Genomic DNA, 24983 nt, shown 5'->3' with positions numbered 1-24983 from the left:
ACACTTCTGCTTCTTGGACAATTGTTGTTTCTTACCCCGCATTGGCTGCTCCGGCGAAGGAATTACGGCGGCCATCTTGGATGGGTCATCCCTCTTAATTTGCTCAATCAAAACAGCAGAAGATCCCTCAGCACTGAGGGACATTGTTGTTCGAATCGACGGACTATTGATGCGAGGGCTCGACAGACAATATTTCACAAGTAAGATGGACATATTATTGTGTATATATTGTGATTAGACTATTACTTTACTGTATTTACGTCCACCGGCAGGATACCAGCTAATATTAGCTACAGTGCTGCGCTACACCAACTCAGTATTTATCAGTAGCTAGCTGTAAAGCGCTACACCAACATGGTATTTAGCACTAGCTAATGCTACAGCACAATACCAACATAGTACTTATTATATTTAGCGGAAACAAATGCTAACATGCTGCACAAACATGGTATTTAGCAGTAGCTAACACTAAAACGCTACACTAAGGCATTTATCTTAAACTAATGCTAAAGCACTACAATAACATGGTACTTAACAGGAGCTAATGCTAACGCGCTACACCAACCTGGTGTATTTCTTCACACCTCAATAGCAGCTCATGGAGGAGTTTGATCTGTTCACATTTCATCTGTCTTATGCCATACAGTCATGACACGGTAACATTTTTCACAAATATGTAAAAAACATTTTTAATAAAAGTTACACACTGCAGCTATAAATGCCTGAATTTGTTCAAACTACTAATTCTGCACTGAGAGTCCAGAGTTTATTCTGAGGGAATAGACAAAGTGTCATCTTTTAATTTTACAATAAACAATTAACTGCTGGAAACTAATTTGGTGAGACAAACCTGTATTTAAATGACCCAATGTTGTAGATTATATTTTTTCATCTTTCACCTTCATGGGATGGAAATGTTTTACTTTAACTAGGACTTTCTGAAAGGCAGAGTTGATAAAAAATATTTTTAACAGAAATATTTAAATTTGAACATGAAAAGAACAGAATGAGCAGCAAATGCAGAAAATGTTTTTATTTCTCAAACACATGAAGAAAAACTGCAGCAAATAAAAAAGATTTAATATTCAAATCTGACGAGTTTATAAAAATAGGAGCCGACAGAAACAGAAAATGTTCAGTGATTGAGAAAAACTGATCAACATTTCAATGAAATCTGATGAATGAGAGGAAAAAATAAGAGAAACAACATCTTGATATTCAGTGTGAAGCTTTGACTGGAAACAAACAGGAAAACATGAGGATCCTGGAATCATCCTGGAATCATCCTGGAATAATCCCAGCTTCCATCTTTAAAGGACTGGAAGAAGAAAAAGTTTCCAAGGACTCAATCAGAAAAGTTTCACCAAGAAATAGATTGTAGAGATGAACCATCTGTTCAACAGTGAGAGAGTTTCTCTGACAGGAGGAAAATATTTAGACTCAAATCAGCAAAGAAACACTGAAGAACCAGAACTGAGCCAGAACCCAAATCCAGGAATCAGAGGTTCAGTGAATGTGGTGTTGAAGGTGTGGAGGAGGATCAGTGAGTCAGAGGAGACTCTGTAGAAGGACAGAATGCCAGCAGGACAGTCCACATACACTGATACTCTGTTAGAGGAGGAGGAGGAGAGACGAGTTTCTATGTTATTGTGCCAGACAGAGTAACCATCATCAGAGCAGATCAGACTCCAGGAATGATCATTCCATCCAAACAAACAGTCTCCACTGCCTCCTTTCCTCCTGATTCTTCTGTAACTCACTGATATATAAACATCTCCTCTCCACTCGACCTCCCAGTAACAGCGACCAGTCAGACCAGTTCTACACAGCAGCTGAGACCAGACATCAAATCTGTCTGGATGATCAGGATATGACTGAAGCTCCTCCTCCCATGTCACCTTCCTGTTGTCTTCAGACAGTTTGAGGAATTCGTTCACTGTGTTTGTGTCGATGGTGAGTTGACAGGAATCTGATGGAGAGAACACACACAATGCAGCTGCAGTTATTGATCATTTATTGATCTTTGATGAATGAGTGATGTGACTGTTTGAAGATGGTTGAATGTGAGCTGCTTTGTTGTCATGAATCAGATGAAAAACACACTTACACTTCCTCAGACCAGGTGTCAAGAATCGGCCTCCAGCAGGCTCCACCCTGAAAGGAGGAGGGGGGTCAGACCATCAGTCTCTTTCAGCAGCAAACATGGACATTACATGTCTCTCAGACACACATTGTCCTCCACTGAGACGGGAACAGTCCAACATCTGGCCTGCAAACTGCAGTGGATGTAGGAAGGACAGTTGGTGCTGCTGCAGCACAACTCATTTCTCCAAACGCAGGAAAAGCTCCAACAGAGAGGAGAAAGGAAATCCCTCAGTAACAACCTGAAGTAACTCACTGAAGCCTGAAAGGACATCAGGAAACTAAGGAAACATTTCTGGAAGCTCAACCTGATTTAATATCAGCATTAAAATCCATGTTGTGTTCAGTTTATTTTCATGATAAGTGACTGATTTACAATTATATGTTCAGCATCATTTACATGATGATTATTATTAATTGATCTGAACATGATTGTATATAATTACAAAGGTGAAGTGAAATATATTTAAGTGATTTATTTGAATAGAGGAAGTCTTTTATTTTGAAGAATATAAAATCCTTCAAAATAAAAGTCTTATATATGTATTGTTTTAATATTTCGTATTAAATATGAAATATTGTTTTTAACTTGCATTGTTTCAAAATGAGCTTCATGTAGCAACGAGGCTTAAATTCAATTTCTTACTGTAGTTAATAATTTTCACGTCTTTCATTCTCTTGATAATTGATATTCATTATTGATACGCAAATCAATTGACATGCATTGTGTCCAGAAAACCATTTTATACAGGACAAGGAGAAATCTGTCACAAAATATTAGTAGCGCCATCATTTGTTATTGGATATATCTATTAAATACGACTTAAAATAAAGATTAGAAAACTGATGTTTGATCAATTCTCCATGATAAAAATCTATAAACAGTTCAGTTTCTGTTAGTTCTGTCAAGATACAAGAAAGGGTGAATATCTACTTATATTGGTCAATCGGTTTATTTTAAATATGCTGTAGGAGCCGTAGTTTGACGACTGTTATAAATATCACCATGTTTTTAGAACTCAGGGGATTCGCTCAGTTTTTGTTGCTTGTTTTAGGAATTGCAGCTTCTGCAGTGGTGCCACAATAAAGGTACAATAAAGCTGATAAACAGGTGAAGAACCAAACAGAACCACTTCTGACTGTTTGCAAAGCCAAACATCCAGTAAAAGGTCCACCAAGCCACTACTGAGGCACTGGGGTCAAGATTCTAGACACGGGCAAAACAAGGTTCAATGTCCAAACTTATTGATTGTTCTTGGTGATTTATTTTCCTCTTTCACCAAAACAATTACAGACATCAAACCTTCATTTGTTCTCATGCTACCACTCTTAAAAACCATCGGCCCCAAACCCAAATGCCTGCTGGTCCTTCTCCAGGCCCCTGCACTGATCTATGTGGACTGACCCACATTACTTCCTGTCTGAATTTAGACAATAAATAAGAAATTAATAAATAAAATCAACAGTTATCAACCTACAAACAAACTCTGTAAATAATACAAAAAATAGAAATTTAAGAATAAAGTAACAAAATTCAAATGGATAAAGAAATAAAGTAAAAATAGCTCCAACAACTTTTATTCTGCCTTTTCTCGCTCTGTGTCGCTTTACGCGGACCCGTTGCCATGGCGACCGACAGACAACAGCTCAACGAGCACATAGAGCAGAGATTACCGATCAGGGGAATCAGCACCAAAAAACACCAAAAAAAGAGTTTCATGCGCTTAATGTCCGATTTGCCATAACTATTTATTGAATTCATGTCGCTAGCTGGGGTGGCAACAGGGGTGGCGAGGCTCTGGTTTGGGGTGACAACTGCCCCCCCTGCCACCCGCTAGATCCGCCCCTGGACACCATCCATCTTGTTGGACCTATGGAAATTCCGCGCATGCGTACAACGCTGGGGGGCAAAAAGACTAATCTTTTACATTCATCCATAGCCGCGTTAACTCAGTGAAACTTATAAATGTAGGAATTAATTTGGTGCTATGATCCACAGCAAAGTGATCTGTAGTCGCCAAGCTACGCAGACTCGTTGCCATAGCAACTGACAACAATGCCACTTCATGTTTTAGGATTTAACACCAAAAAACATTCAAGAATTTTGCACACAGAACATTTAGTTTGTTGTTGTAGTACGTTTTGGGCTTAATGTTAATAAATAATTGCTGTGGTGGATTAGCTACCGCTTCTACTTTACTGAATTATTTAAACATTAACTGTAGCCCACAAAACGCACATTTAATTAAAAAACTAAACAAAAACATCTTATTGCTGTCTTACCTTTACGTATCAATGAAATCCATGCGCCGCTAATTCTGTATAAAAATATCCGTTCATCCAAAGCCAAGTTTATCCTCCATGTCTTTTCTACTCCGTTTGAGAATCAAACTGTCCTGAAGTAAAACCTTCAGCTCCGTGTTGGTCTAACTTTAGTTATTATCTCCTGCTTCAGTTGAAAACCCACTTTAGAAAACTGTTCAAGTGTAGAAATGTAGTCTTTCATGTTGACGTCGGAAGAGAGAAGAAAACAAATATATCGCTGTATTTATTTACTGTGTGGCTAGCTCCATGGCTAGCTCACTGTGTCTTACTCTGCAGTTGTGCAGTCACAATATCTGGGATCATGAGCGCCCCCAGCGGTGAGGCAAGAGAACTGCCTGCCTCACCTCCAGTCTGTTCTCTGCCGTTTCTTATCGCTCCTCCGCACACAAAACACGATACACACAGTTAGTGACAAAAACACTGTACATTATATACATAAGAAAAATTATGGAAAATCAGTCCATATATTAAATGTTTTTTAACCATTTTATTGCCGGCGTACAGACAGGACGAACATGCTGTCATAATGGCAGCCAGTGCAGTTAGCGAGAGGTTGCCTACCCTGACCCCATGTCACTGATATATATATCAGTTATACATGAATGATTAAGTGACTAAAACATTCTACGGTGTTTAAAAACGTCGTTTAAACTTTTTCTTCGTTTCTTCGCCTCCGGGAACCGACGGTTTGGGCCATTAACTGAAGCTCACACTGGTGGGACGTTATAGTTCCAGGTTTCACCGATTCACAGTGACTCCAGAACTTTCTGATGTCTGAAGACACAATAAATTATCTGTGTGCAAGATTACGCCACGTTTTGGAGCGAACAGATACTACCTTTCTAAAATGTTTAACATTGGAAAAAAGACTCACAATTGCTTTATGGAAGCTACAGGCTCGGAATACCGGAGCATCGGACACCTTTTGGAGAGAGTCTTACAACAGTGTGTCCAGGAGTTCAGTGCTGCAATACAAACTGTATTAGTGTCTGAGCTGATTAAAATCCCTTAAGTTCAGGAACAAAGTTCTTGTCCCAACAACCAGGATCAGGTGAAGGACCTCTGCAGTCCATGATGCTTCCTCTCCCTCTTCTAAACCATCTGATGGGCTGATATCATCCCTCTACTTTACAAATAAAAGGTTTTTCTTTCTCTTATTACGACTCCATTTTTTTTCCTGAATGTGACGTCAGAGCTGTGGATCTGGAATCTGATTGGTCGGATGGATATTTTCCTGGTTTTCCAACATGAAGGGTCTCTGCCTTTTTCCAAGATGTTGGGAATTTTTCCAAACTTTATTGAACAATCCCAAAAGCTTCCCAACTACTGAAAACCTAAACACATCAGTCTTTTCTTGGAGCTGAACTCTAAAAGGTCTTATTATTGTTTTTTAATTTCTGCCACGGTCAACAGAGAACATTTCTACTTTTTCCTCTTCATTCATTGCAATTCTCCATTTCCTCTGGAAAACAAGGAATTCAATTCTCTCCTGATTCCTCTCATTCATTTGATCATTTTCCAGATGTCGCCCCCTGGTGGAGAACAAACTACTACACTGCAAAAACTGAAATCTGAAATTAAGGAGATTTTTCTTGTTTTCTTTCTAACAAGATAATTTTTCTCACCAAGAGGGATTTATGTTAGAATATTTTTCTTATTTTAAGTGTTTTTGTACTTAATTATCTAAGTAAGATATAAAAGCTTGATATTAAGAAAATATTACTTATTATGAGTAAATATGTGCTAGAATCTAGAATATCAATATTTACCAATCAAACTTCAAGTCTAGAACTTATTTTATATAAGTTAAAATTTCTTATTTCAAGCACAGAAAGCGAAATCACATACTTAATGAAATGTCTTCAGATAATTAAAAGAGACTATGTCCAAATGGAATCCTTTGTGTTATTGACAATGAAAAATAAAAAACCCCATGAACTTATACTCTTGTATAAATTGGCAGAGTGTACTGGAAATTATAATTTAATATTTAAACGGTTGACATTTAACACAACAATTTCAGAGACAATATCAGTTTATATATCAAGATAATTCTTGGCATGTTTCCATCTGGACCTTAATCTGATTTTCTTGATGCAAGATGTGGGACCTCTTACTGACATGTCATGAAATTTCTATTGATGTGATTTGAAATGGCTGGTTTTCCACACAATGAGATTAGAATCAACAATATTGATTAGCTCAATGTCATGATAAATATTTAAGTTTTTGGTTTATATTTCAAATTCTTACTTTATAAGTTACTAATATTAGTTTGAACAACATTTTATTCGTCATGTTTGTAACCCCTTTTATGACATCATACAATCCAAATGGGAAAGCGCCCAAAATGTCAGTGAGATAGTATTAATGTTCGATGCAACAGATTTTCTTTCCGATCCAATACTGAGTAAAATTTAAGCTGGTATTGGCAATGCAGATCCCATACTTTGTGCAAAGACAGTTAGTTTGTTTCTAAATTAAATAAAAAATAAATGTAATCCATATCTTGGCTTCATAAAAAGAACACAATGTACTCTGATGCACTCATTTTAAACTCAGAAGTACATTGAGACAACAATCTCGTTTACTATAAACTATTTTAATTCAGCTGAAATATACAAAACATGTGAAAATCGAGTTGCAAACTAAAAAAGAGAAAATTAGTAAAGTAATAACCCTACTAGAAACATCCTTGTTTAATTATTAAAACTACTATAAAATGACAGCTGAAATAGCTCCATGTCACTTTTATAATAATCTGTCAACATGTCCATTTCTGAGTGAGTGAGAGTCAGCAGCACGCTGCGCTTGGGCATTACGTCCTTACACATTACATACTTACCAGGCGGAAGAAAAAGTAGTTCCCATTAACGTTTCATTTAGGCAAGATCTCAATAATTTAGTTACTTTCTAACGTGCTCTTGTTAATCTACATTATCTCAAATTACTAAAGTGTTGAAAGTATTGATCCTTGGATCTGACAATAGATTTTAAAGAATTAAGTTCTGGTATCGGAAGAATCGATATTTCAGTATCAATCCGCACATCACTAACGGCAACGCCAGAGATCATTTACAGACATGTTAAAAAGACGCTATAAGCCTGTGGAGCCCTATGGTTTAACCAGTGATGACATAGTTACTTTTTCAAAGTAACTTTAATCGGATTACTGATTACTACTAGAAGAAGTAACTTAGTTAGATTACTGGTTACTTGATTTGGAAAGTAACTAAGTTACATTAAAAGTAACTTTTTAGTTACTTTCAGCTGCTAACAACAACGCTCCACCACCTGAGAAAGCTACATTGATCTTTGCCCAAACTTAATTTAAGTGACTTTATAATGGTAACATCAACAATGTGTCTCCATTTATAAGGTTGAATTGAAGGGAAGATTGTTTAATAGTTGCATCAGTACAAAAACATCTTTAGTAATTTGTGTGTTTTGTGTTCCTGTATTGTCTGAAAAATATAAATGAATTGTAGAGCCCCCCCTCCCCGCCCTAGAGTCCAGTTTCTGCGTTACGGCCCTGCGTCTGCAGCACACAGAGTAACGCAGCTTCTTCTGCGTCTCCACAACTCAGATGGCTGCACAGATTAGTGACGCTTATCTCAATATTAATTATTATAATGGCGTTTAGTTGCACAACTTTACCGACTCGTTCATTCGTGCCTGTTTTCACATTTATTGCTCTGTACATATTAGTCTCCATGTTTGCAGTTTTCTGGAGCTCAACGTGAAGCTCGACGTCGTTCACAGGTAATATATGAACTTGGCATTAACAAAAACTCAGCGGGACGGATCATCCTGGAAATGATGGACAGGGAGAGAAACTGAATCTAACTGAGTGTCAGACACATTTTGGGGTTTCTGTCTGATTATTTCCGAGCCCAAAAACCACAACTCAATAAATAAGCAAGCAGCTTTAGAAAAAAAGAAGTTCAAAGCCGTTTATAATAATCGGACTTGGTTAGTGAAACTCAGAATACTTCCTGATTTTCCAGCAACAAAATGTGCATCTCCCTCCATTATTTGTTTCTGTCACTGCTGATTCTGTTGCATGGAAACGGTGGTTCTCCCCAAGATAGGTAGAGGAAATAAAATTAAATTACAAAGAAAATAGTAACGCCAAGTGGTTTCGATACGTACCTGTAGTCTGACTACTGGATTTTAAATAGCAACGCGTTAGATTACTGGTTACTGAAAGAAGTAACGCGTTACTGATTGATGAAAAATCGATAAATATCGTAGAATCGATATAATTATACAGCCCTAAGTATAAACAGACAAAATGTTCTCTAGTAAAAGAACCACATTTACATTTTTACTTGAGGAAATGTAAGAAAGTACTGGCTTTTAAAAATACTTAAGTATTAAAAGTGAAAGTACTTGCTGAATGTATTACCTGATGGCTAATTCAATATCATTAAGTGTTTCTATCATATTTAATATATCAGTAATGAGCCATTTAATGAACAATGCTGCAGATAAATAATGTTTTATTGTGTTTTCCCTCTGTGACAGTTTAGATCTAGATTTGTGATTCTATGCATCAGAATCTCAGGATGACCTGCGTCACTCTAGCAGTCCTTAACTACAGTCATTTTCAATAAATTAGAATATTTATAAAAAGTATTTCAGTAACTTAGCGCACAAGTTAAATATATCTGTGAGGGATTTACCCCCTCCCTCCCTAACAGGTGCTGTTTTTTGTGTACTTTATATATTCTAATTTATTTGGGTAAATGTATTTTGTGTTTTGGGAAGTAATTTAATTTACTTGTTTTAATCATCTTCTCATCTCTTTGAAGTCACCTGGTCATGTGTTGCCATGGAAACGCCCATGAGAAGTGCTGACAAGGACCTGGTGTTTCCAATCAGCCTCATTGGGAAAATCCATTGTCTGAGAGGGAGGAGAGATGTATTTTTATTTTTGTTTGGAGCAGCTTGTTTTTGTTTCTAGTTTTGTTTGAGTTAACTGTGTAGACATTTTTTTAGGAATATAGTTTAGTACAAATGTCTGTTCTTTCTTTCTGGAAATGTGAATGTCTCCACCCCTCTAATTAGTCTTTGTAGAAGCCAATCCCTTAAAAGCCAGGTGGTTCAGATGGGAGGGAGATTCTCCTTCTTGTTTTGACTAACATGCTATGCTGTAAACTGAACTCAAATGTGTGAAACTGAAGATAAAAGAAAAAATATTGAGAGCTCTAAAAACTGCCGGTTCCAGTCTGGTTTCTTCTTGATCGCAAACTAACATCATACAGATTAATTCCCCACAAACTGTTTTAAAGCTTTTATTTGTTAATGATGATGATTTGTTGCCAACAGCTCATGAAAACATGACATTTCTGATCAGATTACAGATCAATAAAAAACCTTAATGCAGAAATGAGGGTCTGATGAAAAATATGTTTAATATTTGCTGAAGTTGTTTTAAATCGGACAAACGAGCCTCATGGGAACCATATTCTAATTTACTGAATATGACTGTAAATGTAAATATGAGGTGGAGATTATTGGCATTTATTCAGTAACCAGGATGTGGATGAGTTTAACGTTACTGGGACATTCATGGCTGCGCTCCCCGCGCCCCGACCGCAGTAACCGCCTGAGAAGAGGGGAATTCCGACTCCTGTGCATGGAAGAGCTGCATGTTAAAGGGCTTTTTGTATTTCTGTTTGTGCAGGCCTCTGAAAGCAACCTGCATTAAAGATCAACCAGCAACTCCAGTGGTCTGACTCCCTTCTTCATCTGAACACAACGCAGAACACATCAAGGTTAACCGACTGTATATGACTAGATTATTAGTAAAAGAACACTAGTAGTATACACCGGTTACAATGGTGCCGTGACCTTTCTTTTGGATCTTATTTGAGGACGACCATCAGCTCGTCCGCCGTGGGAAGCTGTTTGAGCTTTGTTTTTATTTCCTTTTCACACTGTTGAGGTTTTTCTGTGGAACTCACTTTATTATTGCACAAAATGTGGTTTTGTTATTGGAAACCTGTTTTTTTTCCCCCACGAATTTTCCTGAGATTATTTTGTATATTTGTTACTATTTGGTAGCCATCTTGCTTTTGGCTTGTTACCTTACCATTTTCATTTGCTTTTAAGTATTTCAATACTGTGTGTACAGTTTGAGAGTCATGGCTGAGTCTAGAACCTACATTGTTGAGGGTGGGGACCCAGATCTTGTGGCTCGCCCGTACAAATTTGATGTTCTTTGGGTTTCTTAACCAGACATTAGAACCCAGATCACCAGGGTAGAGAGAAACAACGTTTGATACCCTGCAACTTACTTCAACCCAGTTTTTGGGCCGGCCTGTGTCCAATTAGGTTGAGCAGAATAAAGATCAAGGCTCTCTTATTACTCAGTTGGCTGAGAAACTGGGTGATTCTATTAGAGCTCAGCTCCTTTCTGGTGAGAGCCCATGTAGTACAGGGACTTCCAATCTGTCAATTGAGGCGACTCCACCCAATATGAGTCTTGTTATGCACTCTGACACAAAAGAACCACCTATATTTAGAGGTGATGGCTCTGACAAATTCACAATACGTGAATAGGAGAGCTGTCCCAGTTCATGAACAAGAAATATTAGCAAGGCTAATGGGCAAGGCTGGGGATATGGTGAGAATCAAAATACGTAATGATAAGTGTATTGACCATGTCAGAAGTCCTAGTTTAGTCACTGACATCTTGAAACGGCACTTCAGTGAGGTGACTTACTCCAGTATGTCACTGGCAGATTTCTACAACACATTGCCAGTGCCTGGTGAGGATGCCATGGAGTACTGGATACGGCTGAACAAGATGATGGATGTGGCAGATGAATGCTTAAAGAGACGGGGTCATGGGATCGATGACCCACAACAAGTTAGCATGATGTTTATTAAACACTGCCCACAACCTCTTGACAGTGTCTTCAAATTTAAGTCTGCAGAAAAGTGGTCGGCAATTGAAATTTAAGAGAGACTGGACGAACACATGATGGGGAAGAAATCTCAGAATGCTCCACTCACTCAGCAGCCGAGAGAAAACTCCACAGTACAAAAGGTACATTCCCAATATCATGTGCATAAGAATGACAGTCCTGTTTCAGACATTGCTGGTCCAGCTGGTCAGTCTAGGATCCCTCCACTAGCTATGCCGTTGGCTGAAGGCACTGATAATGACTGTCTGAGAAGCCTGGTGAGCTTATTGGATAGGTTAGTGCTACAACATGACCAGATGTCTAGAACCCAGAGTGGCAGGGGTGCTATGCCTCAGCCTATGCAGAGGGCTTGCAGGGCTTACGGTTCTAAAGACCATTCTATGTTGAGTCACTGGCTGGGAAATGATCTCTGCCTCCAGATGAGGCGTCTAAATATTTATTAAACTAAATATTCATCTTCAAACTAAACATTTCCCATCAGACTGACTAAAGACGTTTCTCCTCTTCCTCCTCTATCAGACCTTCTCTGCTCCTGCAGCAGGTTCCTCCATACCTGAGAGCTTCCAGTCTCCAGTCTGGATCCTTCAGTCCAGCCGACAGCAGCTTCACTCCTGAGTCTCCTGGATGATTGTAGCTCAGGTCCAACTCTTTCAGATGGGAGGGGTTAAAGGTCAGAGCTGAGGCCAGAGAAGCACAGCCTTCCTCTGAGACCAAACAGCCTGATAAGCTGCAGACACAATTCATCACATAATGAGAAGATCAGAACTTTGAGGTAGAGCCCAAGGTCTGAACTGGACATTTATAGGAGAGGAAAAAAGTCAATAAATTAACCTGTCAATAAGGTGAAATAGTAATAACACTCTCATGTAGTTCTGAGTGTAATAAAAATCAACATTTGTCACATGTAGAACGGATCAGAATAGAAACATCCTTCATTGATCCACAGCAGGGAGTTCAGGTTTACCAGCAACAAGTTTAAATGGAAGAATCAGATATTCAAGAAAAGGTAAAAATAAATATTGGGAGACTGTATAGTAATAACACATTTGCAACAAAGGAATAACAATGCTATACATTTAATACAAACAGCATCATCAGTTTCAAAGAAATGTGCAGCTGAGTAGGGCAATTTATAATCATCTATATCTGCAGATTTCCTTAATTTTAGGAGATCGGTAATCGGCCAATTTTCACATGTGAATCTGATCTTATCCACCGATGTTATCAACCTCGGCAAAAGTCTAAAAATCAACCACTGTGCTTTTCTTTTCTCCAGTGAGAAAAGTTTGACTGACAAACCGGCCGACCAGCTCATGTCTGCACATTTACAGTTAACAATAGTTGTCCCATTGTTGCCAATTCAGTAACTTTCTTGATATATGGAGCAACATTTCAGACAAAAACATGATATCGGCTAAAATCTGAATCTGTAAGTTAGACTTTTTAAAAGATCGGTAATCCATGATCGGCCAGAAAACTGCAATCGGTGCAGCCCTATTGGGAGCAGTTTTGGTTATAAAGTCTAACAACTGCTGGGAGGAAGGATCTGCAATAATGCTCATTTGTGCACCGAGGATGCAGCAATCTGTCAAGTATCCAGAGTTACACTATCAATGAAGTGCTCTGTTCTTGGTTATGTCAGCATGGAAGGAATGAAAACCAGCAACGTTTATGTGTAGAAACTTGTTAGTGACAGGATGCCACTAGTTGCTCATCCTATCACAGTTCCACGCTGGAATCCACTGAGTTCCTGAGAGCAAAACATTTCACAAATGTTTGTAAAAATAGTCTACATGTCTTGGTGCTACTTTCATAAACTTGTGGCCATGGAAGTTACTGGAACACCTTATTCCTATCATGTAGATGGAGGTCAAATACTTTGACAATCTCTACTAGCAGCTAGTGGACAGAAATCACCAGGATTGGTCACATTTTACCTGAGAGTTTCCAGGTTGCAGTTTGGACTCTTCAGTCCAGCAGAGAGAAGCTTCACTCCTGAATCCTGCAGGTTGTTGTTACTCAGGTCCAGTTCTCTGAGACTGGAGGACTGGGAGCTGAGAACTGAGGACAGAGCTTCACAGCTTCTCTCTGAGAGGTTACAGCCACTCAGTCTGAGGAGACAGGGAGGAAAATCTGTTATTAAACAATTAATCAGAATTCATGTTCTTTCAAATCAACAATGTTTTTATTGGGCAGAGAAGGAACCATCTTTATTTACACAATCTTTCTATTTGGTGTGAACTGGTTCATTCTATAGTTGGGCCTCCAGCCTTGAATGACAGAACTACAGGTAACAAGGAAGTTGGAAAGAGAATTATAAAACTACGCTATTAACTATATTAATCCATTTTTAATTTTAACATAAAGTGGAGGAGATTTGTTGCTTGAATATGTAACATTATGTTCAGCTGCTTAAGAAAGTCTGTTTCTTTGTTGTGTCCCCCCCAGTGGGACACTTTGAAGAGAAAAAGCACCAATATATAAACTGAAACATGAATATTTACCTCATAATTAGCAGATTTCTACCTATCAAAAATACCTGCAGTAACAATGTGTGTCCTTACAGAGCTTTGTTGGAGGCTTTAACCACTGGCAGCAGCCTCAGAAGAACCTCCTCTGAAGCAGAGTATTTCTTCAGGTCAAACACATCCAGATCTTTTCCTGATGACACTAAGATGAAGACCAGAGCTGACCACTGAGCAGGAGACAGTTTATCTGTGGAGAGACTTCCTGAACTCAGAGACTGTTGGATCTCCTCCACTAGAGAACGATCATTCAGTTCATTCAGACAGTGGAACAGATTGATGCTTTTCTCTGCAGACACATTCTCACTGATCTTCTTCTTGAGGTACTGAACTGTTTTCTGATTGGTCTGTGAGCTACTTCCTGTCTGTGTCAGCAGACCTTGTAGGAGTCTCTGATTGGTCTGCAGTGCAAGTCCCAGGAGGAAACGGAGGAACAAGTCCAGGTGTCCATTTGGACTCTGTAAGGCCTGGTCAACAGCTCTCTGATGGAGAGACTTTAGTTTAGGTTTAAATAATGAAGACTTTTTAGATGTTTGTGTTTCTTCCATCAGGTTGATACCATAGTTGATGAAGGTCATATGAACATGAAGAGCAGCCAGAAACTCTTGAACACTCAGATGGACAAAGCAGAACACCTTGTCCTGGTACAGCCCTCTCTCCTCTCTAAAGATCTGTGTGAACACTCCTGAGTACACTGAGGCTGCTCTGATATCGATGCCACACTCTGTCAGGTCTGATCCATAGAAGATCAGGTTTCCTTTCTGTAGCTGATCAAAAGCCAGTTTTCCTAGAGACTCAATCATCTTCCTGCTCTCTGAACACCAGTGTGGATCTGTTTCAGCTCCTCCATCATACTTGACCTTCTTGAATTTGGTCTGAACCACCAGGAAGTGGATGTACATCTCAGTCAGGGTTCTGGGCAGCTCTCCTCCCTCTCTGGTCTCCAACACATCCTCCAGAACTGTAGCAGTGATCCAGCAGAAGACTGGGATGTGGCACATGATGTGGAGGCTTCGTGATGTCTTCATGTGGGAGATGATCCTGCTGGCCTGCTCCTCATCTCTGAATCTCTTCCTGAAGTACTCCTCCTTCTGGGGGTCATTGAACCCTCTGACCTCTGTCACCATCCCAACACACTGAGGAGGGATCTGATTGGCTGCTGCAGGTCGTGTGGTTATCCAGAGCAGAGCAGAGGGAAGCAGTTTCCCCCTGATGAGGTTTGTCAGCAGAACATCCAATGAGCTGGACTCTGTAGCATCAGTCAGGATCTCCTTGTTGTGGAAGTCCAGTGGATTTCTGCTCTCATCCAGGCCATCAAAGATGAACAGAACCTGGAAGTGTTCAAAGCTGCTGATTTCTTTGGTTTCAGTAAAGAAGTGATGAACAAGTTCCACCAAGCTGAACTTTTTCTCTCTCAGTACATTCAGCTCTCTGAAGGTGAATGGAAATATGAAGTGGATGTTCTGGTGGGCTTTGTCTTCAGCCCAGTCCAGAGTGAACTTCTGTGTTAAGACTGTTTTCCCAATGCCAGCCACTCCCTTTGTTATCACTGTTCTGATGGGTTGATCTCTTCCAGATGGGAAATTAAAGATGTCTTCTTGTCTGATTGTTGTTTCTGGTCTGTGTGGTTTCCTGGATGCTGTTTCAATCTGTCTGACCTCATGTTCATCATTGACCTCTCCAGTCCCTCCCTCTGTGATGTAGAGCTCTGTGTAGATCTGGTTCAGAAGGGTTGGACTTCCTGCTTTAGCAATCCCCTCAAACACAGACTGGAACTTCTTCTTCAGATCAGATTTAAGTTGATGTTGACAAACTTCAGCAAAATGTTCTAAAATAAGACAAAATGTAAAGACAGGATCTTAACAAAACCCTCTCCTGAAGATGATTTTAACAAATGTGATTCCATTTCTTCAGACATCAGTAAATGTGTCATTTATCCATCAGGTTAAATCTTTGTAGAAATCCTCTTACTGCTCTGCAGACGGTCAGCCAGCTCCTCCTGCTTCATCCTCCTCAGGAAGTTCAGTGTGATCTTCATTACTGCCTCTCTGCTGCTCCTCCTCTGCTCTTCATCACCTTCCAACACCTCATCATCCTCTCTCTGACTTTCAGAGCATTCTGGGTAATCTGGACTCAGAACCTTCTGAATCTTCTTCAGCTCGTTCTTCACAAAAGTGACGATGTTTTCCTCCAGCAGCTGGAACAGAATAATAGATGAAGGAAACATCAGACTGAAATCATGGAGCCAAAGACCAGATGGATGTTGGAGAGACTGACAGTCCTCTGGTCTACAAAGAGCAGTATGCACAGAACCATGGAAAAGTAGTTGTTCTTCATGTACAGACCATAAATATGGAGTCCAGCTGTGTTTGATGCTGCTGGGCAGACGGACCACTGGGAACCTCTGAGCTTTGCTGGTCCACTCTGTGGAGGAACCAGGAACAATCAGGAAGTCGGGAAATATTTATCCAGCTGGATTCACAGAGGAAATTTCCAACAGTTTCACATTAAAAGCAGAAAACAGAGCATCACATGAACACAATACAAAGAAGTTAGAAGAAGATGAACTACAAGGATGAAGACCAGTAACACCAGAATCACCAGTAGACATTTTAAAATGTTGGTGCTGAATTTGGACTTCAAACTGTCCACACTGTCAGCAGATCTGATGCTGGTGGAGACAGAGTCCCAGAGCTTGGGGACAGTGGAAGTGAAGACTCTGTCCACACATGTCTTCAGGACAGTGTAGGACATCCATCAGGTTCTGATGACTGGATCTGACGTGATGTGGACATGGAGGAGCTCTGAGATATGTGGGTGTGTCCATGTGGGATCCTCTCCTGGATGTTATAGAGGATTTAAAATGGATCCTGTAGATCCTGGAAGTCAGTGAGCTCACATTATATCTGTCCACACAGAGACAATCAGAAGGTAAAAGTCCATGAAGTGATATCTGGATGTGAGCAGTGAACCAGATGATCCAAGTAGCTGTAAAGATTTAATGTTCCTGCTGATCCCACTAAGAACCAGCAGCACCTCTGATGGTCCACATCAGCTCAGTCTGGTTGAATTCCAGCAGATCTCACCGACCACATCATGAAGCTTTCCTTCCTGCTGAACTGATCTCACAATGCACACAGGAACCAAGTCCTGATGGACCAGACTGGTTTACCAGGTATTTCCCAGTGGTTGGTGGAAATGTGTCCCACTGTTAGTCTGACATGGAGCCAGGAAGCAGCAAAACATCATCATCATCACCCAGATATGAAGGTGTTTTCATTAGAACAGAGCAGCTGATTTAGATAATGGATCAAACATCTGTAAATATAACTGGGAACATCTGAGTTCTTACTGGTTCAGTTTCAACAGTTGGAGCAAATAGAAACATCTCACCTCTCTGATGATGGAGCTCCAGATTTAAAGTCAATGAAATGATCCATTGACCTGTCACTTTTAAAGGACACACAGCTGGGTTCTGATTCTTCTTGTGTAAAACTCTGATGGATCCTGGTAATAAAAAAAACTCATTAAAAACTTTCTGTGGAGTTTTGCTTTAAAAAATTTTTGGTCTGCCTTATTGTAATAACAAACGCACTGCATAAATATACAGGGATAGGAGTTTTTGCAAACGACCTTAGTGACATTGTGCTGTATACAGTTAGAAATGTCAAGTTACCAAAACCAAAGCCACATATCCTGACCAAAAGAGATTTAAAACACCTAAATGATTCAAAAAACACCTAAATGCTTTTGATCATGACTTGTTAGATTTTAACTGGAATAGGGTCTCTTTTTTAATGACATTGACCTTGCCTGGAAGTATTTCCATGAAGAGTTTTTAAGACTAATAAATAAACATGCTACTGTATGTAAAATTAGGATAAAGGGTGTCGTGAAAAGTGGTATGAGAATGTGAGATCTGTCCAGGTGCACGCAGAAAACAGAATAAAGGCCTGAGAAATAACAGTAAATCTTGAATATTAATTTAATAATGATCAAGAGTAACAAGAGTCTGTAATGTATAATCAAATGTATGTTCTGTATTTTTGATCAGTTAAATGTTATAATACATTATGGAAATTTAGGTTTGTACTTTTGAGTTAACAGTAACAACTTGATTGTTGTATAATGATCATTGATTATTAAAGGTTAGAAATAATGAGTGAGGAAGAAACATACTGAAGTAATAAGTTGAGAAAGTAACACATTGATTATGTTTTGTGATAAGAGAAAGACTTAGAAGGAGAATGAACTGCGTTGCGCTGAGTACACTGAGCAGGACGAGGGTGCGGCAGAAACAGATGGCCAGGGGAAAATTGATTATGGCCAGGGGAATTTGATTATGAATTCCAGATGGCCAGTGGAACAAAGGGAAGTACCGAAGATGGCTGTAATGAGGTATGAGTGAGTCATAAGGAAGTTGGGGAAGGTTGGGACTTTTCACAGACAGTGGGAAGATTCTAAAGGCATGCAGCCCTGCCCCGTAGACAGCCCTGGGTCGAGAGCATAAAAGCTGGAGGACAGGGGAGGAAAGGGGTTCTTCGTCCGCGGCGCAGAAGAGGAACCAACAAGAGGACGCAGCCTAAAGACCAGCAGAGGACCGCACCCCGGGACCAAGGGAAGCTCAAAGACTTCACGCCGCCAAAAAGGGACGAGTTCCACCAGCCCCCGACCCTGGTTCCTGATCCGACCAACTCCTCTGCCTCTACCCAACGCTCTCCACCCTACTGCAGCCGACTTGGAGAAGAGACGGAGGTCATCTAATGACAAAGATTCTGCATGTTAGAAGGACAACGAACAGTTCTCCTCCACTTCCCTTCTGAAAGAGGACTTTGCTCCGGCTGGACAAAGACTTTGACCAAGGATATGTAAAGATTACAGCTGCCGAGACCAAGAACCATCGGGTATGAGTTGACCTGCTTCCCCAAAGCCTCGCTCAGTAGATTTAGTGACACAGGTTAGGGATAGGAATGAGGACAGGATGTGATTGATTTTAAATATTGATTTTATTATATTCTTGCCTATTTCATGATCTTAAGGAAATTAACCTGCTTGTCGTATGCCCCTGCTAAAGCTTGCTTAATAAAAATATATTCTAAAATATCAATGAGAATTGTGGACAGTGAGTTTAATCGTGTCAGTCTTAATTATTGTCGGCTCTCCTGAATATAGTGAAGTTAACATACATGATTCTAGAGATGTGGTGGCTTTGTGTTTTCCTCTGGTGAGTGTTAGAATAATGACCCTGGGATTTAGATCTAAGTCACTAAACCCAATCTAGCCATTAACAAGTGCCGTTATTTTAGGAGAGGAGCTACCGTTAACAGGAGTGGTTGTAGGGGTTATGCAGCTGTGAGGGCTACTCAGCTGACTGTTCCTCAACTGAAAAGGGTCATAACTTCTGGATCGAAGGTAGTTGGAGCTAGACGAGTCCTTTCCGTCCCCAGTTTAACTAGATAATTCTCCATAAACTGCCTCTAGGGTAAGACCCAAGTTTTGGGGATTTTCCGGACCTGTTAGACAGAGAACTGGGCAGTAGTGAGTCCGAGGAGTTGTGAGACGTAGGCGGGGCTTACTACTGGGGAGTAACGAACCAGGGATGAAATAATCCATGGTTTTCCTCAGCTATTGGGGCTTTGCTTAAAACAAAGAGATGCAACTTGGGCAAGAAAAAAACCAAACTGAGGAGAGCTGGCTCTGTTTCAGGAAATTGTAGAATAAATGTACCTTATCAATTAGGAAAGCAAAGTCAGACTATTTCCTTGCCAAGATGCCAAAAATGTAAATGATCCAAAGAAATTTAGGAAAACAGTGAAATCAGCTGCTGACCAGGCGCCACTGACTGACTTTCCAGATTTTGTTTAGAATAAAAGTAAAATGGTGTCTGATAAATGATCAATTTAAAATTATTTTAACAAGCATTTTATTTCTGTAGGCTCTTTATTTGATTGTTTAAATTCATTCGGCCCAAATGTAAATACTGATGATCAGTTTCTGAATAATGATTGTAACTTCACCACTTTTAATTTCCCCTATTTGTACAGCTGAGGTTCTCAGAGAATTGAAAAACATAGACACCAAAAAATCGACAGGGCCAGATAAATTTGGCATTTTTAATGGACTTTTACTGCAACTTTTAGAGCAACCTTGCATTAAAAGTGTCATTATTTACCGAATGACACTTCATGACAACTGTCATAAACATTCATAAAGACTTAATGGTCATGATAGATGTCATGTTTATGACAGTGTCATGTCAGTCTTATGCACACCCCTTCAAATAAAGTGTTACCTCTAAGTCTAATCTAATAAATTCCCTAGTGTCTGGAAATCAGCATTTGTTTTGCCTCAAGAGTGGAGAATCGTCACAGCTAAACAATTACAGACCATTTTCTAAACTATGTATTACAGCAAAAAAGTTTCAAAGATTAGTTTCAGATCAGATGAAGATTTTTTTAGATTCAAATTGTGTTTTACAAAATGTACAGTCAGGTTTTAGGAAAAAAAAAGTACTGTTACTGCCACTTTAAATGTTATTAATGATCTTATTCAGGCTCTTGATAACAAAAAACTTTGTGTTGCTCTGTTTATTGATTTATCAAAGACATTTGACTCAGTAAATCACATTTTTAATTGATATTCTACAAGAAAGCTTTCAGTGTGATGCTCCTACAGCCTGGAATCAGCTCCAGTCTGAACTCAAGATGTCAGAACTGGTTTCTCTGGACTTATTTCAAGTGATTCTTAAAAATAGACAACTAGATGTTACTGAACAGTGTCACTGTTTTAAATTGTTTTCTACCGTTTTACATTTGTGCATATGTATTAGTTAGTTTTTTTCTGTAACCACGTTGCTGTGTGTTGCAGACTTCTGCCCAGGTCCCTCTTGAAAATGAGATCTATATCTCAACGGGGTTCACCTTGTTGAATAAAGGAAAAATAAAAATTAAATGATTTCCATCAGAACCGGTCCAACCCTCCAACATGTTCCTGATCATTGATCCTCCTGAATAAATTCCAGCCTTGTTTAAAGAGCAGAAACATCTGATTCTGAGACAAACATGTTGGTTTAAATGACTGAGAGAAGTTTGGTGATGTTAGTGTTGATCTCTGACATGGAGAAGAACCAGGAGTCGCTTCCACTCTGACCATCCAAGGAGGATCTGATGGAGCTTCATTCAGAACCAGATGGTCAGTTAGAGACACTGAAGCTCAACCAGATCCACATGATCCTAGGATCTCTTTATTCAACATCTATATGCTCCCACTGTCTCAGGTTATAACAGGAAATAAGATCAGCTACCATAACTATGCAGATGATACACAGCTCTATATTACGATGTCACCTGGGGCCTCATGCAGTGTGCACAAAAAATGTGCAGTTCCATATCTTACAAGTCAGCATGTATAAAAATTAACTTTGCGTCAAGGTTTGCATAAATATACACACACTTTTTGGCTGGCGTAAAAATGTGCAGCAGCCACAGAAACTGTTTCTGTGGACAATATCAAACCACAAAGTGTCAAAATTTACCTAAATACACTGAAATCTGACTACATTCAGTTATTAGACCAAGAATCATGAAACTGATGTTTTTCATGATTTGAATATTTTATTGTTTAAACGATTAAACTGAATCACATTTATCTTCAGACAATAAGCTAACACGCACACAATATAAATAAAATAAAACAAAACAAAATAAAGAAAATAAAAATAAAAGTATGTGAAAACCTCTCTAGTATGTAAATAGTAGTTTTCCTCTGTTTTTGTCTCAAAAAGATATAACTCATTGGTCTGTGAGCCGAAGCGCATGAAATGCATCTATGGGGTAATTTTATTCCCACTAAAAGAAGAAAACAGGGTTGGATCAGCAGATTAACTCAAACCTGCTGATTAAAAATAATCAACAGGTTTGATTATTTTTAAGGTGATCAAGGTGTGTCTGCAATCACACGTATATCAGTAGCTGCATCAAGGTGAGTCACTACCTGAGAAGCCTTTGGCTCTGATGGAGAACATCATCAATGGAAGGATTCAGAGGGAGTCTGGATTAATCTACACACTAATAAACCATTATCAACATTTCCCAGCAGATCAATATGATCTCTTATCAATCCGATCATCCTGGATCTCTGAGCAAAACCTAAAGAAGGAGCTGTGCGGTACTGGTACTGGTCCAGCTGCAGCCATCCTTCAGTCGAGCCGCCTGCTTTGTGAATGCGCCTTATGGACATAAAGCATCTTTATTCTGTAAATTTACAACTTTTTCACATGATTCTACTATTTAGAATAAAAGTCCACATTGCCACTCGATGGACCCTCTGACTCTGTCTTTAAATCCCGGCTGAACGCTTTGCTGTTCAGACAGGCATTTGCTCTTTATTTTTTATATTTTTAATTTGGATTCTTTTTCTTCTTTAAAACGTATTTTTATTCTTGTGAGGTGACATTATGTGCCCTCAAATCACCTATTTTTAAAGGTTTTATTGGTTCTAGTGGCCTTTATTTGATAAAACTTATACACATGATTCATAGTTGACAGGAAGGTGGATAACGAGAGCGGGGGTCATGGGCAAGGGTCACCAGGCCGGGAATCGAATCTGCGACAGCCGCGTCGAGGACTGAGGCCTCCATATGTGGGTTGTGCTTAACCCCTGAGCCACCACAGCACACCCCCTCAAAGCACCTTTTAAATAAAATATATAATTATTATTATTATAAATACTTACACTGCTTCAAACAAGGACGTTGCCATGGTTACTGCTTCACATCGTGGCAGACTTCCGGGTATTTATACTAATTTACATTAAGATGTATTTATGGGTAGCGACAGGTGGACCAGCAGCTGCTCTATTTCCCGCAAATTAGGATTTATAAAGGACAGGTGTGCCGCCACGTGCGGCTTTCTGCATCTGGTTTTTTTTGTGCGCCACACGTTTCTAAATTTTTCTGTACTCAAGTTTTAGTTTGAAAACTGTGCAGTCTTTTCTGCATGAGACCCCTGGTGGTGTCATACCAACCATCTAGACCCCTCAAGTTCAAACGAGGAGAAGCAGCATTCAGCTTCTATGCACCACAAATCTGGAACAAACTTCCAGAAAACTGTAAAACAGCTGAAACACTGGGCTCCCTTGCATGACTCTGTGTTTTTGTTTGTTATGATGTAAAGAACTTTGAAATGCCTTGATATTGAAATGTGCTATACAAATAAAATTTGATTGATATGAACAGATCAGTTACAGCAGTTAGAAACAGCTCACCTCTCTGATGGTGGAGATCCAGGAGATTTAAAGTTAATGAAGTAATCCTTTGAATCGTCGCTCTTAAAGGACACACAGCTGGGTTCTGGTTCTGGTTCTGGTCTGAGTCTCTGATGGATCCTGACAGAAACATGATGATTAAAACTGAATCTGTTCAGTCTGGATGAAGCAGCAAAGAGGAGCAGCAGCAGCTTCATCACCACGTCTGTTTTGGCCTGATATAGTGAACGCTGTGTGAAAAGGGCTGTGGACAGTTAGAGATGGTGACCTCACCTCTGACCTTTGCTCTGGCTCTCATCTTCCCCACACAGAGTGGTTTTAGAGGGAGGGACTCCCTCCTCTCTGTCCTCACACTGATCCATGCTGCTGAATTCACATCAGCTCACACACACTTTCTAGCTTCACCTGCAGAGGAAACACACATCATTCATCTGCACATCAACTCTGATCATCCTTTACATCATTAGTGCTGGAAAAAGATCAGCTGCTCCTCCTCTGATTGGCTCTTCTTCTCTGCTTCATATCAGTGTCAGGTGAATGCAGTCAGACAGCAGAGAGGCAGAGGAAGCTGCCATCAGCTGCTGCACTTCTACTATCAGTCCACTAGATGGAGACATGGAGCAACATTTACATTCACTGGTTCAACCTGAACAACAGGAAGGATTTTAGTTCATTATTAATCACTGCAAATGATTAACACATAATTAATCATTTGCAGTTATTGGATTATATTCTGCATCAACGATTATATAGATATTTTACTTGTTGTTGTTTCTGACCTTGATGGTGGAGACCAGAGTTTGATTACAGGAAATAAAAACAGGAAGCAGATTTTTCAGAGAGGAAATCATAGAAACATCGTCATTTTATCACGTTGTTTGATTCCAGTTCATCAGTAATATAATACTGACTTTCTAACAGCACAGAGATGAAACTTTGAGCTGAAATAAGCAGTGAATCTTTTCTCCAAACTTTAGAGAGCAGAAAGAAACAGGAAAGTTCCTGAAGACAAAGTTCAGTAAATAAATCAAACTTACAATTTGTTCAAATGATCAAAAGAGTTGAAGAATAACATCTGAACAACAAATAAAGATCCAACAACCTGATCAGAGCTGCACCTTAACAGTGTAATTCAAACTGAAAGTAAATGTAAAGATGTTGTATAACTGATGATGTCACAGCTCATGTGATTTGTAGTTTCTTCTTTCAGGGCAGCAGAACCAGGAAGTAAAAGGTCTGCAGTGAAATTAGAGGCAGGTTGATAAAATCTTCATGAGGAAAAAGAGAGAAGTTCTGATGGAAATGAGGATTTTTGGAGAAATATCTGTTCTTCATGCTAAGTTTGTGATTTATGAGGTTAAAGAAAAGTCAGTGAGTTTAAATCATAAATTCTATTTATTAATACCAAAATACAGCTGGTCCATTTCTCATGCTAACTTCTGAAGCCAGCAGGACAATATGGCACCAAAAACAGTTTTGAATCCGATTCGTCAGCTTCTATCTCAGCTACTCCTTAGTGTGTCACGACCTTTAACCTTAACTTTGAGGGCATTTTCTAACATGTCATTTGCTTTAGCTTTAGCTTTGCAACTAGTTAAGAGACAGAAGTAAAACAGAGAATTATTTATTCTCTACAGGATGTACTGACTTTTGATCATCAATGTAGTGATGACTGTAAAATATTTAGCAATATTTTTTGCTATGTAGAATATCACATAAATAATGGCAAAATACATATAAACTAGATATTTGCATAACTTTAAAAACACTTATCTAACTTCAAAGTAAATAT

At 39.3% G+C, this 24983-nt stretch overlaps 1 protein-coding gene across 1 annotated transcript; it reads right to left on the bottom strand.

Moving 5' to 3' along the window:
* Positions 1–1076: 1076 nt before the first annotated feature.
* LOC145554072 (NLR family CARD domain-containing protein 3-like) lies at positions 1077–24362 on the bottom strand. The gene is made up of 11 exons (XM_081613352.1): positions 24229–24362; positions 23465–23596; positions 23192–23311; positions 17321–17434; positions 16273–16351; positions 15899–16124; positions 13967–15755; positions 13340–13513; positions 11956–12129; positions 2108–2154; positions 1077–1969 (listed from the first exon to the last, which is right to left on the bottom strand). The coding sequence occupies exons 2-11, from the start codon at positions 23551–23553 to the stop codon at positions 1446–1448; spliced, it is 3336 nt and encodes a 1111-aa protein (XP_081469478.1). The 5' UTR covers positions 23554–23596; positions 24229–24362; the 3' UTR covers positions 1077–1445.
* Positions 24363–24983: the final 621 nt, after the last annotated feature.

This window comes from Poecilia reticulata, chromosome 12 (genome assembly GCF_904066995.2).
Source record: "Poecilia reticulata chromosome 12, P_reticulata-male-v2, whole genome shotgun sequence".
In the NCBI taxonomy this organism is placed as follows: Eukaryota; Metazoa; Chordata; class Actinopteri; order Cyprinodontiformes; family Poeciliidae; genus Poecilia; species Poecilia reticulata.
This window is presented reverse-complemented; position numbering and strand designations above follow the sequence as displayed.